At 33.1% G+C, this 13,952-nt stretch overlaps 2 protein-coding genes across 9 annotated transcripts in view; one reads left to right on the top strand and one right to left on the bottom strand.

Moving 5' to 3' along the window:
- Positions 1–3,115, top strand: part of LOC126851015 (AF4/FMR2 family member lilli) — a 181,065-nt gene extending 177,950 nt beyond the window's left edge. For all 7 annotated transcript variants that reach the window (XM_050594533.1, XM_050594539.1, XM_050594537.1 and 4 more), the window contains one exon: positions 77–3,115. In XM_050594533.1, the coding sequence (XP_050450490.1) occupies positions 77–186 (110 nt within the window). In that variant the 3' untranslated portion in view covers positions 187–3,115. The remainder of the gene's footprint in view (positions 1–76) is intronic.
- A 6,190-nt stretch (positions 3,116–9,305) lies between these two features.
- Positions 9,306–13,034, bottom strand: LOC126851034 (uncharacterized). Of its 2 annotated transcripts, XM_050594594.1 has the most exons (7): positions 12,850–13,034; positions 12,665–12,744; positions 12,142–12,417; positions 11,702–11,984; positions 11,123–11,456; positions 10,364–10,730; positions 9,306–10,120 (listed from the first exon to the last, which is right to left on the bottom strand). In XM_050594594.1, exons 3-7 carry the CDS (start codon positions 12,376–12,378, stop codon positions 9,533–9,535), a joined length of 1,809 nt encoding a protein of 602 aa, XP_050450551.1. In that variant the 5' UTR covers positions 12,379–12,417; positions 12,665–12,744; positions 12,850–13,034; the 3' UTR covers positions 9,306–9,532. The 2 variants fall into 2 exon arrangements, with proteins under 2 accessions (XP_050450551.1, XP_050450550.1); XM_050594593.1 differs by having other exon boundaries at positions 12,665–13,034.
- Between the last annotated feature and the right edge of the window lie 918 nt (positions 13,035–13,952).

Genomic DNA, 13,952 nt, shown 5'->3' with positions numbered 1-13,952 from the left:
ATAGGAAATATTGAGCCAACATGTCATATAATTTTAGTTCTAACATTAATCAATATTTTTTTATTTGTGCTTTCAGACTTTTTCATTGACTTGGATCGAAGATTGGGACCCCTGACATCGTATAGCTCAGTACGCGAGCTCGTGCGATACGTTCAAGCGGGTATAAAGAAGTTACGAGCTCTCTGACCACAGTGGCATAGCCCCCGACCACCTACCCCAAATTACATTACCTCTCTTCCTCAAAACATGGTCACTTACCCGACCATGTTCACGTAGTTGCGTGATATCGCGTTAATTACAGCAACTATCATTTTCATGTAATCGGAGATATGAAAAATAGGAAGAAGCGATGGTGATGTGTCGTTGACGAGCGAAATCACAGACTATTTTCTCTTAGAGAAGTGGTCTCGGGGGTGCGATCGAATCGATAACGAGGATCATGATAATTTCTAGAAAAAGAAAATGAGAGCAGAGCTCGTGGGATCTCCCTTAGTCGGGCGATCCACGGACGATATGGGGGCATTCTTCAGATAAATTTAGCAGCAAGTTTATAGTCAATTGCGAAGCGCGTGTGAAATCTGAAAGGGCAAAGGAAAAGCAGCCGACCAGAAGAAGAAGCTGCGCTTATCTTACAACGGTGCATAACGAACCTCGTGCACTTTGTTTAGAGCACGTGTTACTTACTCTCGAGGCGCAATGGAGAATCATTGAACGGAGATGATATCGAGGTGCTCGCGCATTAAATTTCCTAGCGAGCCGCAGTGATAACTTGTGTCTATTTTTCCGAAGTGTCCGCTTTTGTAAGTTAACGCATGTAGATATCGACGTGAGAGATTGAGAGGAGAATCAGAGGTAGCAGAGAAAAAAGAAAAGAAGAGAGAGAGAGAGAGAGAGAGAGAGAGAGAGAGAGAGAGAGAGAGAGAGAGAGAGAGAGAGAGAGAAGAACGAAGACGAAGAGGAAGAAAAATAAAATCACGAAGGGGTAGTAGAAGTGCCACTGAAAAGCGCCCGTGTGTTCTCGCTTCACGGTGCGCCACAGCCGACGTTACCTGAAGCATGAGTATCGTTTCGGCGATTCGAGTGCGATGAATAAAAAAAACGAGAATATACACATATTTAATATATATATAGTTTATTACCTATATAAATATATAAATAGTTATATAAAGATAAGAATATATTTATAATAACGAAGACAGACAGAGAGAATGCATCTCGCGCGCCGGCGCCGCGTTTCAGTATAGGGGAACAGATGACAGAGTTGTATTCGCAATAGTGGGATAATATCGTGATAAAATGACAAGAGAGGGGAAGTGATTAAAGTGTGTTCGATGGAGAGATGCGCGAGCAACAGGATCAACAAGATCGAGCGATGTACTATACTTACGTCTAACATTTGCGTGCGAAGAATGCCTTTTTTTTTCTTTTTTTTTTCTTTTTTTTTTTGTTTTGTTTTGTAGATAGATCACGGGGGAAGTAATTTAGACTAGAGTAATTAATATGCAACACAGAAAAAAAAGCAGTAACAAATGCGACACACTACCGATACATATTATTTACATTACTTAGAGTTAACCGGGGGATATGTAGAGGTTCTTAGATGAAAAAAAAAGAAAGAAAAATACAGATATACCGCATACACATATACCATACATAGCATTATTTGAGGAAATGAAATACAAGCGAGTAAAGAACAAGACAAGACATGTTGGATGATTGAGAGACGAACAGACATGAGATGATAATGGAAATGATGAATAAAAAGCAAATACACACGAATAAGTAAGTTGCTCATGTGTATATTTTTGTAAATAGGTATTTGTGAGTGCCGCGCCGTCTTGAGGGCGGTCTATCGCCTGATTGAATTTGCGGTAGACCGGCCCGCCCCAATTTTTGCTACCACAGTTCTTGTCGAGAAACAGATAAAAGAGAAATCACAAATAAATAGGAAAAAAAAGAATATAAGAAGAGACGTAAGGAATGAACATATGACGAGATATCCGTTGAATTTATTCAGAAAATTAACGAGATTTCTTTCTTTGAGACTTTTTTGAATGAATTTCTGTTCTGTCCCCGTTCTCACGATCGCTTCTCAATATATCGACTGGTCTATCGCGCTAGGGAAAATTTTTGAACGTGTTACGGCAATTTCATTGTTCAAATTTCATGGAGATTTAACTTTGTCTCACGATTCAAATGCATCTCTTTCTCCCGATCGAGAAATCGACGACGCTCTCGGATGAAGGTTTTATTAGCGGGAAAATGTAACTATATAATAACTATAATATATATTATATAATATAATATGTTATATAATATATATATATATATAATAAAAATTATAATAGTATAGCTGCGCGAGTTTACTTTTCTCGATAAATCATCGAATTTGTGATGAATCAATTTTTTATTCACAAGATTGATACAACACTGATATAGATAGATAAATTGAAGGAACCTTTATCAAGATTCAAGATCGATGGAAACGTGACAGCATAGTCTAACATATCCGATTCGAATTTAATTCTCCCACAAATTGAATGGGGCATTAAGTCCCATTAGATCGGAGAATGATTGACAACATTGTTCGAAAGAATAGGACCAATTGTCATTTGTACAAGTCTTATGATAAAATCATGCTGATGTACGCAGCTAGCAACTCGAGAAAAAAATAAAGACGTAACTGAAAGCAGACGGATTGGCGGGACGACGACGGCCCATAGTTACTAAGCGCGGTCCAATGGTTCACGGGATACAATTTTATATTTCGCGAGTGCTAAAGGATAAAAAAAAGAGAAGTGAAATAAAAATAATAATAAAAAAGAATCTATTAAGGAGCTTTGATATTTTCGAGACACATTTATAGCAGATACATATATCAGGCCCATTTTCCCGCCAAGCCAATTGTCCGAAATGAATACGGAAATGTAAATTTGATAAAAATTCTAAATCATACATTCGCGGAGTTTATCGAGAAAGGAATACTAGAAAACCGAGAGAGAATAATTTATTACAATCCCACGAAGAGGAGTTAACGCGCTCGCTATGCGATGAACGGAAAATTATATCCATTTATTTATAGATTTTCTTTTTTAATAAATATTCTTTTCGATGATTTTGAGCTGATCTATGTTCCTGCATAATTTCCAAAGATAAATGAAGGGTGCTGTTGCTCCGTAGTGCGCTGAATAAGCAATGCTTAGTTTTGATCAGAAAGTGCTTCTTTCTGGTTCTTTTCTAATTTTCTTTCCGTTTTTTTCTTTGCTATTTTTTTCTTTTTATTGAGCAGAATAAATGATACGCGGAGTTGCATTGCGCGATTTTTGCTATAACTATTAAGATCTATCGTTACTGTTATTGTTAACATTGGTGAGATATTATTGGCGATATAATGATAGTTATAATCAATAATAATAATTATAATTGCTAAAATGATAATAATGTAATACTAACAGTAACGATGTTACTATTTATATATAACGCTTATGTTGCAAATAATATTGTTATCATATTCTTTTGAGATGTTTTTTAATGAGTGAGATTATGTGAAAACGAGGTAAAGCGATGCGTGGAGAAAGAAAATAAATCTGTTAGCGTACGCGTGCGAAATGTACATTATTCCTATACTTTTGCTACGGAACGATGGGTTTCTGAATCAGGCCAATGCGCGACAGATATTGCGTACGTATCTATAAAGGACCTCGGTAGAGAATTTAGTTAGCGCCATTTTTAATTTAATCTTTTTAGTCCCCCCCCTTCCCTCTATTACACACCACTCCGTACTTGTAAAATATTTATATGTATATATTATTTATATATACATACAATATATATTGCGTGTATATACATATATATGTTAAAGAGACGAAACATACACGCACACCCCAAACGCAATCTTATATAATTATGGATTATATTATATATATATATTATTATATTATTAATAATTACACTGCATTGATAATTATTTTACTATATTTGTGCGGGATGCATATTGCGTATTATTACTCAATTCCGAATGCAAAAGAAACGTGTTAGCTGCCGCTAAACTTTCCCGTCCATCGCGATTGTGCCAAAAAAAAGAAAGAAAAAAAAATCCGCCTTCAAACAGTCACGGCGATGTCTGCTATTATTTAGTTGCTGAAATAAGCCTTGTAGACTAATTAATACATTATGCCTCACATAATCTTTTATCATCAAAGTCCTCCAATTATACAAGAATAGGTAAGTTTTTTTGATCGCTTTGTCTATGATTGTTGACATTCCATAAAAGAACTCGGTTTAAGATCTTTCTGTTTAAATAATTTTGTCCAGAGAAAATCACAATGTAAAATACCAAGAAAAAGATGTATGTGTAATATATATATATATATATATATATATATATATATATATATATATATATATGCACAAATATATAGATTAATTTAATGTTAATTATGATTATTTATTGATTATAATTAATTATTGAATTATTTTTATTATTATTATAATTTAATTATATTATTATTTGTTATATTATATATATTGCAAAATAATTATTATTTATATTATATATTATAAAATTATTTTATTCTTTTTTTATTATATCTAATAATTGTAAAATTTATATATTGACATATATATTTTGTTATTCGACGATTTCGAAAAATTTTAAGGCAGTCGGCCTTTTTTTGTATTTGAGATATGTATCATATTCTTAAACCGTGTCCACGCAAAAAAAAAAGTAAAAAAAAAGATCAAACCGATGATGCGCGGTGACTGTAAGATGGTGATTTTGCAAACGGAAAACGAGCGAGTAAATAGGATAGGATAGTTTAACGGCAGCGTATTCCGATGCTGGCGAAGCAATCATATTGTTCCGATTGTACCGAGCAATGCACAAGTAACTCGATTAATTGCGTTGATTGTGTGTAAATAATGACGATACGACTCATACACGAACTCTGCGTACGACGGCGAGGGTAGAAGCAGCCCTCTTCATCCTTCTATAAATTATCTCTTATCGCTTTTGCACCTCCGTAGGCTTCCAAAGTCGTGTGCTTATCACGTTCGGCCTGATTACGAGACGAAACAGATTACAGGCGCGAGACGATTTTATTATATATATATCTTTTTTGTATTACGACGTTTGCGATAACGGAACGTGTTCCAGAGGATCTACCCTCCCTTTGTGAGACGCGGAGTTTCGTCGAGTCGAGCAAGCAATAGATACGCGACAGACGGTCGTCTCTGATTAGCGTCACGATCATGTGGTACACATATTGAGATATATATACATATAGATATATGTATACACATATACACAAAACATAGACTTACACACATCGACTTATTATCTGTTTACTGACGACACACTTAACGAATCATTTAGTGACAGATGGACATGAAGACGAAAAGATAAATTGGAGAGTTGGGAAAAATAAGTAGGCAGGATTAATCGAAAGGATTGAAGAGAAGGGTTTAAGAGAAAGGATCGAAGAATACATGTGAATGACAAATTGCACCAAGGAGAGACCAAATTATATCGCTTAATAAGATATAATTACCTATTTGCTTTTTCTTCTATTTATTTTAATTGTTAATTATTGTATTTATTGGCGCGGAGGCTGACACACACATATTGATACACGCGCAATTTCCGGAATACATGCAAATAATGAATGTGCCCGGCCGAATCACCGCACCACTGATGTAAAAAAAGACAAATTTGTAGATCTTTTAATTGTTAGAGAAATTTTAACGTAGTGGCGAAGCGATAATGAATGGCTCGCTGAAAAGAAAGAGATGAGAAGAGAGTGATTTACGTTAATCATCCCGATCGAAATTCTACTTTTTCTTCGTTTTACGCAATAGAGATCGATCAGCAGCTTAAAAATAAAAATTGCTCGGAAGGAAGAAAAATTATTTTTCATAAAGTCGTGTATTAAATATACGACTATTGGAAATGTATCAATATTGATTGCCTAAATTTGCAGCACAATTCAAATGGAAATTGAATTGATTGATTTGATGTATGATCGATCTCTACTCGCATATAACTCCGCACTCTATGTGATTCATGCTAATCGCGCGATTACATTTGAGTCTTGAACGATCGATCAACATTTTCGGCCGAGCGCATTATCCATCGTAGCAATACAACTTCCTCGTTAATTACGGATTGTTTGTATAATTCGTCATTGGTGTACATTTTTCGACACACATAGCGGAAGGAAGGAAGTACAAAATTTACATAGCGGCGGCCACACGAAGTGACTTGTAATACTCTATCCTTTGACGAATGTATCTCGTAAACGTTCCAGATGCCTCATCTTGTACATCAAGTGATCAATATAAACGCAAAACTTTAATAGTTCAACTATCCCATACCTTTTTATTACTCACGTTGCCAAAAAAAAAAAAGAACTCCGTGCAAATTGAGATCATAAATTAATTTGAACGAAACAATCGCGTCGAGATGATAGTAGTCGTCCTTTGTCGGCGTGCTTTTCTTTTTTGTTTTCCTTTTGCGTGTGATTTTGCTCTTTTTTGATTTTCACTCGATTGCAACGTGAGCCGAGGAGCTTCCTCAACTTCGTTTTGGTTCTGCCTTTTATGGGCGTTTGATCGGCTATGTCTGTCCTCACTTTTTGCGCGCGCTTTTCTTTTCCCGACATAGACGCGCTGCGAAATACATATTTCCTTGACGGATCGACAGTTTTCGACTTACGCTCGTATGCGAGAGGAGGACAAAACAAAGTGAAACGTACCACGTGAGATAACGGCGACAGGGGGGATAAAACGCGTGGGAGAAAGACCCGTGACAATATATACATATACATATATATATCTATATATTTGCGAGATATTTTGTGAAACAGGGCTTTTTTACCTATTTTATAGTAATCTCAGCTTAACGGATTGAGGAGAGAGTGGGAGCGAGAGCGCCTTTTACTAAAAATAATAAATTAAAATGAAGTGAGAGACGAGGATGTTGATGAAATGACGTATAAGCGGTTGATAAGCGGTCTGTAAATGCGTACATATAGTAGCACAAATGCCGTCGTTTAACGGGGACGGTTTCACTATAACGTGTACCCTATATTTTTTGTTTATGTTTGCGCCTTATAGATTAGCATTATTACTATTATTCTAATTATTATTAATTATTTTGATTATTATATTATTATGTTTAGGATTCTTAATTATTATTATTATTATTATTATTATTATCATTGTGTATATGGTATAAATTGTAAAAAGGAACATATTTACTATATCATATTCATTTTACGGGGACTCTCCCGGATGAACAAATTGTTTATAAACTAAAATGAAGAAATAAATAAAATATTGACCAAATAAAGGAGATACTTACTTTTCTATTATCGATATACTTCGCTCATTCCTCTGTCCATTTATCCGCTTTTTTCTCTCTTCTTTTCTTTTCTCATTTTCTACAAATTGCATCAACGTGTCAATCATCAATATAATTCCAACAGAATTATCAGTACGAAGACATCGAATCCAAGAAATAAAATATAAAAAGCAAATGGCAAGTTATCTGGTCTATTTTTCTTTCTTTATCCCTTATTCTTTTTTGTGTGTATTCTTATTTAGATAGTCCAATTTATCCTGTGATTTCGACATAAACATCTTGTCGATTTTCTTGACTTGTGAGAAACTCGAAATTAAATTCAAGAGTTTAAATTAATGCTTTGACATATATCATTCTTGATTTTCGTTTTCTGTTAATGTGTATGATGAAATATTAGATATGTATATGGACATATATATATATATATATATATATATATATATATATATATGAAAGTTTAAATATATATGTATATGAATCTTTTTCTCTATAAGTGTTTGTAAATTGTACAGCAATCATTTGTTAAAACTGAGAGATGAGTTGTAAGAACAATTAATTTTTTGATAGTAATATTCACTAAACTGTAAATGAAAGGAAAATAAAGTTGGAGTTTTTAAAATTAAAAATTTGAAATTTTTATTTCTATTATCTCTCTTGTTCATCATGTTCTCGATATCTCAGAATTTAAATTTGTGTAAGTATCAACGGAAAATCAAAAATTGATCTTGAAGGGAGAGTTTTTTAGCGGGTGCGAGTCCCGCATATCCCACCGGACCGGCCGGTGGGAATGCATAATGCATTTTTCTCTTCCTACGAAAAAAAAAAAAAAAATCTGATACTTTTGCGGATTTTGAAGCTTCAAATTTTTACGCTACTTTTATCTTGTGCCATTTCTTTGCTGATCATGTTCTCCTGATACCGCTGCGGATTTTGAAGCTTTAAATTTTGCGTTTTTTTAAATTTTAATACGCCACCTCTTTGTTGATCATATTCTCCTGATACTTTTGCATTTCAAAACTTAAAATTTTGGGCTTTCTAAAATTTTAATTTGTGCTACTTCCTTGCTGATTATGTTTTCCTAATACGCCACCTCTTTGCTGATCATGTTCTCCTGATACTTTTGCATATTTCAAAATTCCAAATTTTGCGCTTTTTAAAATTTTAGTTTGTGCTACCTCTTTGCTGATTATGTTCTCCTGATACGCCATCTCTTTGCTGATCATGTTCTCCTGATATTTTTAAACATTTCGAAACTTCAAATTTTTGGGCTTTTAAAATTGTAGTTTCTGCTACCTCTTTGCTGATCATGTTCTCCTGATACCTTTGCAGATTTTGAAACTTTAAATTTTGCGCTTTTTAAAATTTTAATTTGTGCCACCTCTTTGCTATTTATGTTCTCCTGTTATGTTACCTCTTTGCTGATCATGTTCTCCTGATACTTTTGCAGTTCGAAACTTAAAATTTTGCGCTTTTTAAAATTTTAATTTGTGCCACCTCTTTGCTATTTATGTTCTCCTGATACGCCACCTCTTTGCTGATCATGTTCTCCTGATATTTTTAAACATTTTGAAACTTCAAATTTTTAGGCTTTTTAAAATTGTAGTTTCTGCCACCTCTTTGCTGATCATGTTCTCCTGATACCTTTGCGGATTTTGAAACTTTAAATTTTGCGCTTTTTAAAATTTTAGTTTGTGCTATCTTTTTGCTGATTATATTCTCCTGATACTTAATTTCAAGAAATGCAGTTTCAGAAATTGCAAGAACAAAAAATCGGCAAAAATGTATCAGGAAAATATATAATCAGGAAAGGGATGTATGTGCATACAAGATATGGGAATGGATGGGTGTGTCAATCAAAAGATATACGCATTTTGTATTATTAATATAATAGTTTATTAAATTTTTTCCAATTACAAAATATAATACAATGTGATTTTTTCTGCATTATTAATAATTTTTCTGCCGCAATTATCATATTGTGATAGCATAATATAAATGTCTTATTAAATTACTCTATCATTAAAATATAGGCACTCCATAATTGAATGAGAGAAACTGAGTGATGTATTTTGCAAACGTAGTGAGAGTTTTTACTATCTGCATATTTATTTTGTCACTAGGTATGTCTCTCATTCATTCAATCTTGTAAATTCTAAGCTAAATTATTTTCTTTTAATGGCAAGCTGATATCTTCAGGATTTTATTTGTTCCAGTTTCTTCTTTCTTCCTCATAGTCTTGTTTTTTTTCTTTCCGATCGCTTTCCAGTTTTGATATACGGGAATAGAACCACCGATTGCCATCTCCAGCGCAAAGATTATAATGGCACAAGCGTATCCAAATCCAAGAAAGTAAAAACTGAATGCCAGCTGCTTCAGCAGCATTACATTGAAGCTTTTCTTCTTTGAAGTTCTTCTCCCTCTTTCGCGTTTTATCTCCAAAAGAACATCATCTCGAGATTTCTTAATCAAGCCGGCCTGCATCATCTGCTGTATAATGTCATTCACACGATTGTACAGCGGCCAATCTTCGCGGGTGACGTACGATTGTGTCATCGGAAACAGCATTTTTGATCTAATAAGATCTTGACCTTTGATCCTGTAGTACAAGTGGTAGCAGTCACCGACACATACGGCGGTCGACGAATTCTCGACGTGCTCCTTGCAATCCTCATACGAGACCAACTTGTAGCGCGATTTAAGGACAGGATCGCTAATCAGGTCTTTGAAGAATCTCGGTCCATAAAAAGTGTAACCGGCTTTCTGAAAAAAAAAATTTATCATAAATTTGTGTGATTGGAATTCAAACATAGCAGTTGTTTTACCTTAAAATAAATATTGCAATTTAGCCATAAGAAGGATATAAAATTTTTTCTAAATATAAAAGAAAAATTTTTTTCTAAATATAAAAGACTAAAGAGACTATGTAAAAAAAATTATTATTAATTCAGTAAGACATTATGAATCTCTTTTTAGGGAGAAGAAGCGATAAAATCAGATTATTACCTTAAGACTTGTTAAGGTGTCGATATCGCGATAATAGATCGGCACGGTGAGCAAGGATGACAAGTGACTTTGGAAGAGAGCATTTATGTTCAGGAACAAAATCAACGCCATGCATATGAAGATCCTAGTGGAATCGATTTTAGGCAAATGTAAAATTCCTACGCAGATCATGAGTCTTATCACTTCTAGCCCAGCCTCTATGTATCCCAAGCTTTGCATAAAAATTACGTAAATTAACAGACATATCGCGATTACTCCCATCATTACTTCCGGCGAAAGAAAGGTTACTATTTTCGTGAATTCGGAGATTGGTTTCTTTGGTTGCGCTATCACGCAAATGCCTGATCTCGAATGGGGATATGTGTATCTGAAAATAAATAAAATATTATTCTTTTTAATTTTTACCAGATTTTTATATACTATGCAATACATAAAAGGGGCATGTGTTTTTTTCTTTCTCGTTTCCTTTTTTTTTCTTTTTCTCTCGCTTTTTAATTAACTATTTATTATTTATATTTTAAATAAATTTTTATAATTTTGTATAAGAGAAGACTTATGATAAACAATACAATAAGAGATAAGATCCAGTAAATATTCTTTGTAAGAATATCATATTCCTTTTTTGATTATCTCACCGATATAAATTCATTTAATGTATAAAGTTGATAAGATCTACTTAAATCCTTAAATCCTTGAGAAATCCTCTTAAAGAATTAGTAAAAATTATTTTTTATTTTCTTGGAAAATATCAAGATGTACCTGACCTTCCACAGTGTTAACAAAGTTCTCGTGTTCATAGCAATGTCTACCCTGCCCTCGCTCAGAGGGGCCATCAAACCTTCAAAAGTACCGTTCGGTCCTATACCGCCCAACGTATAGATAGTATCATGGGAGAGAGTGATCATGAGATGTGCTTTCAATTTCTGTAAGAATATTTTAACGATCTCACTGTTATCACCGCGAAATTTATCTAGTCTCGATAAACTCAAATTGACTTTGATGAACGGTTCCATCTCAACGGCGTTTAATCGAATCTCGTAACCATCCAAAGTGGTCGTTTTATCGAAATCCAGATCTATGCACGTATTGCTATCTAAAAAAATATAGTGAGGGTTGTTCAAATCTTGGACATTATATTTTTCTAAAGATCACACGCAAAATTAATATATATTATTGTAATATTTAAAAAAAGAAAATATCTCTCTTGATAATTTCTATAAAATATTTATAAAAAATAAAACAGATAATCTTATTTTATATTAATAATAATAAACTGAAAATTAATATGCCCGCTAATATATTTCCTTAGATGAAAAAAAGGAAGAAAGAGAGAGATACCGAATATAAATTTTCTCTTCAATATTATCCAAGGATGACCATTTCGTCCTTTGGCGTGTCCTACTTCGTACCAGTTGTCCGGCGTACTGTTCGAATACGGACTATACGTGTAATAAACAATTCCATCGTTCGGATCGATGCATATGAATATAACTGAGAGTAAGTCATATTCCCAAGCTGTCCAGAGATATGAGCGAGCATTTATACAGCCCCGAGTCTCGGTCTGCTTATCGATTAGGATATAAAATCCTTCCGGATTTGCCCATGGCGAGTCCTTTGCTCTCTGCGTAGAAAAAAAGTAAAAAAGATAAAATTATTATTTTTATTTACCAAAGAAATTAAGTAATATTGTTTAATGAATCAATTATAGTATTGATATTTATCATATATATATATATATATATATACTATATTTATTACGTTATTTTATTATTATTTACCTGTAATAAAGATCGCAGGAGCGGTTGAGAAGATGACACCAGCACGAAACGATGCGCCTTTCGAAGGAAATGGATGAAATTGGAATTCTCGAGCATTAAAAAGGAGTATTTTGTGAGAGCAAATTTCTCAAGGGCATTAAATCGAGGATTTGTTACATTTATCAGCGCTACGGGTACCATATTGAAAAATGCTCGTATAATAAATTCTTTGTAATCTCCGCCCAGCACTAAAGTCATTTCGGCGTCCAATGGTCGACATTTTACTATAATATATAGCTATAAAATTAATATAAGTTCACAATAATAATAAAACGTTTTGAGATAATGTTCTTTATATACTTATGAGTAAAAAGGAAATAGCTTTGACAAGCATAAATAATAACGCGGCGCTTGTATTGTTCTAGTATAATAAACGTATGTATGTATGTGTATATGTGCATGATGCGGGTAGAATTGTTTTTATAATGAATAAAAATATATTATTGTTTTTTATCTTAAATATATTGTCGGAAAATTAACTTACCGTTGCGGTGACTAAATGTTTATACACAAGCTGTTCCTCTGACAATGTAACATTATGATTAAAAGCAAAAGGAAATACGCCTACGATTAATAATGAGAAGATAATACAGAAAGACACGTTTGACATATTTTGGAAAATTTCACTGTATGATTATACACAACTTTTTAAAATAACATCTTTCTTACAGTGAGAAAGTCTGCTAACATTGCTGTTCCGATGAAAAATGATCGGATGTCAGGCATGTCTTACGATCGTGCTTTTTAACATAATTGATCGACTGTATTCAGATAAGCGCGCGCGTATATGTGTATGTGCCGTTTAATTTTTAGAACACTTTTATACTTTCGTCCATTTGGGTAAAACCGGTAAAAAGATAACGTAACACTCCGAATTGTGTGACAAGTTATGATTATAAAAGAATATTATAATATTGGAAGAAATATATCTGCCGTAATATTCTTTTTCGACCTATACGACGTGACACGATAAATGAATATGCCCGTAATAAGCGGGTTAATCATCGACAATAGACTCTAACACGATGGAACAGACTGAAAGGTATTTGACTTGGCTCGTTCTGCACTGTTTTATTCTCACTTAATTGCGCAATAATATAATTTGCACATTTTTATCTTTATGAGTTATTCAATTTTATTTTTTACGTGTGTGTATTATTTATTTTATATATATATCTAAAAAAGGATTTGACTATTGAATAAGAGTTAATTTGATTTTAATCTTTCTTTTTCTAGAATAAAAAAGAAAAAAATTTGTATGCATTTTATAATAATGTTACTTTCGCAATATTATCAGAGCCAATAATAAAATATTTTTAATATTTTTAAAAAGAAATATTATATATATATATATAATATTTCTTTTTTCTAAAATAATTAAATAATTTCTTGCATTAGTAAAAAGTTTCTGATTAGTTAAGAAATAAATATTTCTAACATATTTTTACATGATAATCATTTCTCTTCTTTTGCACTAATGTAGTTGTTCCATTATTTTCACAGTAATTACGACGTGATAGTGTGATAACAAACGCGATTTGCCCATATTGTCGCACTTTCGTTTTTTTCTCATCTGTTTTGATAAAGGAAGATAATATAGCATGACATTTCCGTGGGGATATAATTACACAGGTCTGAATGTTACGCTCTCTGAATTACGGACACGCGGAAGCGAGATATCTTGCCGGAATAAATGATAATATCGTAAATATATGTATACATACATATATGTATATGTATACACATATGACTCTTGTATTGTAAACGCAAAA

The sequence above is a fragment of the Cataglyphis hispanica genome, chromosome 7 (genome assembly GCF_021464435.1).
Source record: "Cataglyphis hispanica isolate Lineage 1 chromosome 7, ULB_Chis1_1.0, whole genome shotgun sequence".
Taxonomy (NCBI): Eukaryota; Metazoa; Arthropoda; class Insecta; order Hymenoptera; family Formicidae; genus Cataglyphis; species Cataglyphis hispanica.
This window is presented reverse-complemented; position numbering and strand designations above follow the sequence as displayed.

Excerpts from the sequence above, each read along its gene's own strand:
- LOC126851034 (XM_050594593.1), bottom strand. The coding sequence starts at position 12,790 with ATGTCAAACGTGTCTTTCTGTATTATCTTCTCATTATTAATCGTAGGC. Across the intron at positions 11,457-11,701 it reads GAAGAGAAAATTTATATTCG|ATAGCAATACGTGCATAGAT; the intron begins GTATCTCTCTCT and ends ATATTTTTTTAG. Across the intron at positions 10,121-10,363 it reads ACACCTTAACAAGTCTTAAG|AAAGCCGGTTACACTTTTTA; the intron begins GTAATAATCTGA and ends TTTTTTTTTCAG.